This window comes from Tursiops truncatus, unplaced genomic scaffold (assembly GCF_011762595.2).
Source record: "Tursiops truncatus isolate mTurTru1 unplaced genomic scaffold, mTurTru1.mat.Y mat_scaffold_2_arrow_ctg1_2, whole genome shotgun sequence".
Taxonomy (NCBI): domain Eukaryota; kingdom Metazoa; phylum Chordata; class Mammalia; order Artiodactyla; family Delphinidae; genus Tursiops; species Tursiops truncatus.
Window position 1 is genome coordinate 183,860 of NW_022983266.1, and position 5,221 is coordinate 189,080.

General features: G+C 58.1%; 1 protein-coding gene across 2 annotated transcripts; it reads left to right on the forward strand.

The window, feature by feature from the left end:
• The first annotated feature begins 1,340 nt into the window (after window positions 1-1,340).
• On the forward strand, window positions 1,341-4,897 carry LOC141277744 (uncharacterized). Of its 2 annotated transcripts, XM_073799823.1 has the most exons (3): window positions 1,341-1,427; window positions 1,898-2,038; window positions 2,270-4,897. In XM_073799823.1, the coding sequence occupies exon 3, from the start codon at window positions 2,284-2,286 to the stop codon at window positions 4,639-4,641; it is 2,358 nt and encodes a 785-aa protein (XP_073655924.1). In that variant the 5' UTR covers window positions 1,341-1,427; window positions 1,898-2,038; window positions 2,270-2,283; the 3' UTR covers window positions 4,642-4,897. The 2 variants fall into 2 exon arrangements, with proteins under 2 accessions (XP_073655924.1, XP_073655925.1); XM_073799824.1 differs by lacking the exon at window positions 1,341-1,427 and having other exon boundaries at window positions 1,927-2,038; window positions 2,310-4,897.
• The last annotated feature ends 324 nt before the right edge of the window (window positions 4,898-5,221 follow it).

A 5,221-nucleotide genomic window follows, 5' to 3' on the forward strand; every position in this document is an offset into this window, starting at 1 on the left:
TGGACACTTGTGGGCTGGCCTGCGAGTGGATAGCCGGCCATAGACAGCTGGTTTACCCGGGGCAACCATGGGAAGTCGGTGGGCGCGGGGAGCGGGCTGGGGGCAGCCGAACCCTCCTGGCAGGTGCTGGTCCCCCAGTGCCCGGGGCGGGGGTGAGGGGCAGGGCCTACCTGACCCTAGAGAACTTGGGTGAGGTCGGTGCTTGGATAGAGAGCTGGGCTCCGAGCACTCTCCTTCAGCTGCCAAGTCGGCCGAAAGCGGAGTGCGCTCTCTTTGGCCTGTTGCTGGGATGCAGCTCTGGAAATGTGAGCGAACAATGGGCGTGCGTTGGCGGGGCGCAAAAGTTTAGGGAGGGGTGGCGCATGCGCAGAGTACACGTCAGGCCCTGGGGCGCACAGGTGAGGATGCGCGCCCCTGGACCGTCTAGCGCTTCTGAATCTCCCCGGGGGTCTGAGGGCTGGAGGTGTTTGCCTTGAGGGTGATGAGCTTCTTGGCAGGGCAGCTGCCCCTTCTCCCCCGGCCGGCTCTAACTGTACAGGATGGGTCCCCGGCCACCAGAGCAGGAAAGCTGGAGAGCAGGGTACCTGGCTCAGCAGCCGCCGCCCGAGGTGGCAGATTTGGCATCAGCGCCTGTGCGTCCGCCTGCCCTCCCACCTGGTAACATTGGAGGAGAGAGCCGCTAAGAACAGAAGTGCAAAAAAAAAAAAAAAACCAAAAACAAACAAAAAGAAACCCCCAGAAGTGCCCAAGCCAACCAGATCCTGCTTGGGGTGACAACTGAAGGGGCAGGCAGGGCAGGCTGGGAGGGACGTATATACCAGGTCCAAACCCAGAAAGATCTGAAATGCACGAGTCAGAATGAAAGTCCAGAATCATCCTTGGGCTTTGGGCTGAGCTGGAAGTATAGCCAAACTCTTCAAGGTCTCCAGCTCCACCTGCAGTTTCTGCCTGGCTGGGACATTGCCCCACAGTGGGGTTAAGTTTAAGGAGTCTTAGTTCCCCTACCAGGGACTGAACCCGGGGCCCCAGCAGTGAAAGTGCTGAGTCCTAACCACTGGACCGCCAGGCAATTCCCTGTATATGTATGAAAAAAGGATACCACAGTCTCAGAGGGTGGCGTTGACGTCATATAAAGGTGACACATATGACAGCTATAACAAAGAGTGGAAGGTAAAAGAATCTATATGGATGTAAGCCTTCTGAATTTTATTTAATTGGTAAAATATTAACTCTAGACTGTGAAACAATACGTATACATAGTGTTATTCCAAGAACAATTAAAAAATGACAAACTCAAGAAAATTGGATAACCTCAATAGTCCTATATTTAGGAATTGTGGACAAGATAGCTAAAACATTCACATATGTGTTTTGTGAAAAGTTTTTCTCTTGGTTAATTGCCTAGGAGTGGGTTTTTGGGTCATATGGTAAGTATGGCCCTCTCAGCCAGCCCTGGCCACCACTTCAGGTGTCACCCCAGCAGGATCTGGATGGTGTGGGCACTTCCGTTCTTAGCGACTCCCCTCCAGTGCCGCCAGGGGAAAGGGCAGGAGGACGCAGAGGCGCTGCTGCCAAAGCTGCCGCCTCTTGCGGGAGCTGCACAGCCAGCGACCTTGCCCCACTTTGCTGGGCGGGGATCCCGTCCAGTACAGTTAGTTACCCCGACAGCACTGGGGCGCGGCCAGGGGAGAAGGGCCAGCTGTCCTGCCAAGAAGCTCATCACCCTCAAGGCAAACACCTCCAGCCCTCAGACCCCCGGGAGATTCAGAAGCGCTAGACGGTCCAGGGGCGCGCATCCTCACCTGTGCGCCCCAGGGCCTGACGTGTACTCTGCGCATGCGCCACCCCTCCCTAAACTTTTGCGCCCCGCCAACGCACGCCCATTGTTCGCTCACAGGTTTCAGAGTATAAAAAGGCAACAGGCCAAAGAGCGCGCACTCCGCTTTTGGCCGACTTGGCAGCTGAAGGAGAGTGCTCGGAGCCCAGCTCTGTATTCACGGACCGACCTCACTCAAGTTCTCTAGGAGCAGTTACTTAGGTAGGCCCTGCCCCTCACCCTCGTCCCGGGCACTGGGGGACCAGCACCTGCCAGGAGGTTTCGGCTGCCCCCAGCCCGCTCCCCGCGCCCACCGACTTCCCGTGGCCGGCCCGGCTCACCCAGCTGTCTATGGGCGGCTATCCACTCGCAGGCCGGCCCACAAGTGTCCAGTGACTCTGCCATCTGCGCTTTGCCACAGAGTCTCTGAGACCCCATTCTACCATCCCGCAGACGCTGCACTCCTTATGGGGATCCTTATCTCCATCTTCAGGCGAGGCCATCGGAAGAAGGCAGTGATGGGTGCTCGCACCTCCACGACGTCCCGCAGCTCAGTGTCCGCAGTGGACACAGTCACTGTCAGTGTGGCGCGGGGGCAACCAGTGCCGGCCACGACACCCAGCTGTGTCCCGAACTACAGCACAGAGAAGACGGTGTTGAGGGCCCTGGGAGAGAGCGGGCAAGGGATGGCCAAGCAGGAGGAAGTCCCCACAGTCACAGGGAAGAACGAAGACCAGAGAAGCGGCCCCAATGACACCGGGGGCGCACGATCTGCATTTAGGCCCCTGGGGGGCTCTTTCTTCGTGCCCAGGCCTGGACCTCTGAAGAGAGACCTCCACGCCAAGTGGGCAGAGGACAGATCTGCCAGGAAACAACAGACCTCTTGTATGAGCTCCTGCCCCCAAAGAAACGCCATCACCAGCTCATATAGCTCCACCCGAGGTTTCCTGCCAGTGGAAAGAAGGAGGGGTCCCGCCATACCGCAAGGGCTGCCCCAGAAGTCTGCAAAGACAGGGCGCGAGGAGGGTCCTCCATCGCCCTCTGCAGCTCCGGTGGTTTCCCAGAGGAAAAGCCAGCCTGACCAAGATGCAGAGGCAACAAGAGGGCAGAAACGGCCCTGGAGGAAGGGCTCCTGCACATCTGACAGTCCCAGGCCCCGAAAACGCAGGATTCCTCTGCTGCCGCACAGGCGAGGGGAGCCTCTGAGGCTGCCTCCAGCCCCTGAGCCGGGTTTCCGGGTCACCGCCGAAGACCTAGACTCCGAGAAGGAAACAGCGTTCCGGCGCATCAACAGAGCGCTGCGGGGTGAGACCTATGCCATCGGGGACCTCGGCAGCTCTCCCCAGCACAGGCAACCGAAAACTCCAGCCTTTGCCTCTGCTCCAGGCCCCCCAGCTTCGGGCGGCCCCGCACAAGCATCTTCTGGGTGTTCATCATCCAGAAATTCCACCGTGGGCACCCATGCCAGCACACAGCTGGGTTTTGGGAGCAGAGCGGCTGCCCTAGATGATCTGAGCTGCATGTTTGCAGCTCTCAGCGTGACATCAAGAAAGAGGGGGCCCCCGAGCACCACACACAGCAATGGGGGCAGCGTGGGCCTGAACTCCTGGGACCCTCCTCACCAGAGCCACCCCATGGTGACCACGGGACCCAGACCTAAGAAGAAGCCTGGGTTTGGAGGCACTACTGCCCCCATCTTAATGCACATCCCTGGGGGCCCTGATTGGCAGCAGCGAGGAACCACCGCCTGTGGCAGCTCTCCCCAGCAGAGGAAACGGAAAGCCCCAGCCTTTGCCTCTGCTCCCGGCCCCCCAGCTTCGGGCGGCCCCGCACAAGCATCTTCTGGGTGTTCATCATCCAGAAATTCCACCGTGGGCACCCATGCCAGCACACAGCTGGGTTTTGGGAGCAGAGCGGCTGCCCTAGATGATCTGAGCTGCATGTTTGCAGCTCTCAGAGTGACATCAAGAAAGAGGGGGCCCCCGAGCACCACACACAGCAATGGGGGCAGCGTGGGCCTGAACTCCTGGGGCCCTCCTCACCAGAGCCACCCCATGGTGACCACGGGACCCAGACCTAAGAAGAAGCCTGGGTTTGGAGGCACTACTGCCCCCATCTTAATGCACATCCCTGGGGGCCCTGATTGGCAGCAGCGAGGAACCACCGCCTGTGGCAGCTCTCCCCAGCAGAGGAAACGGAAAGCCCCAGCCTTTGCCTCTGCTCCCGGCCCCCCAGCTTCGGGCGGCCCCGCACAAGCATCTTCTGGGTGTTCATCATCCAGAAATTCCACCGTGGGCACCCATGCCAGCACACAGCTGGGTTTTGGGAGCAGAGCGGCTGCCCTAGATGATCTGAGCTGCATGTTTGCAGCTCTCAGAGTGACATCAAGAAAGAGGGGGCCCCCGAGCACCACACACAGCAATGGGGGCAGCGTGGGCCTGAACTCCTGGGGCCCTCCTCACCAGAGCCACCCCATGGTGACCACGGGACCCAGCCCTAAGAAGAAGCCTAGGTTTGGAGGCACTGCTGCCCCCATCTTACATCACATCCCTGGGGGCGCACCCAGGCAGGGCCCCCCTACTTCCAGCGGAGGGCGCAGCCCATGCCCAGCCAAGGCTGACTTTAGGGGTGTGTCGGTTCCGGCCTCTATTCCTATCAGCCTCAGCTCCACAGTGGGCACAGCAAGGTGCAGCCTTGCTCTTAGGGCCCCCTCATCACCTGCCCAGGGCTTGGCTGGACAAAAAACCACTGGGCCATCGACCAAGTCATTCTCCTCCAGGTCTCCATTCATTACCTTGGGGTTTAAGAGGAGGAAGTTGGCCTGAGCCAATAACTTTGCGGCGAGGCCATCAGTGTCCACCTCCTCCCAGGCTGGGCCTCGTGTGGACCCTGTTTCGATGTGAAACTTACAATAAAGCTTTGTTCTTGTTCTTTTGCATAATCCTCACGTGTCTGTGATCTGTAGATCAAGTGTGGAAAAGCACTGGCTTGTATGAGTGGTAACATGGAAAGCCAGACCTGTTGACAGTTTCCTGTGACCCTGCTCATGGGTTGTGAAGAGTAGCACAACAAGATGGCTACAAGGGCCCTATATTAAAAGTGTGTTTTGAGTTTAAACGATGCAGCCCGAAATAAAATGGGCCCAGAGGGAGGGGTAAACAGGGAGGGTCATCCTTGTCTGTTGTAATTGCTACTTCCCACCCACCTCTCTGGCCTGGAGGGGGCTGGGTCATCCCGAGCACACACCAGCCGCAAATACTCTACACGTTTAGTATTTTCTAATGTAGCAGTTTCTTTGACTTTTTTTGTTTTGCTTTAATAGGTCTTAGACAAATCATTTACATGCACATCTCACTCGGAGAGTATATGTCCATACAACCTAAAGCAATCTACAGATCCAGTGCA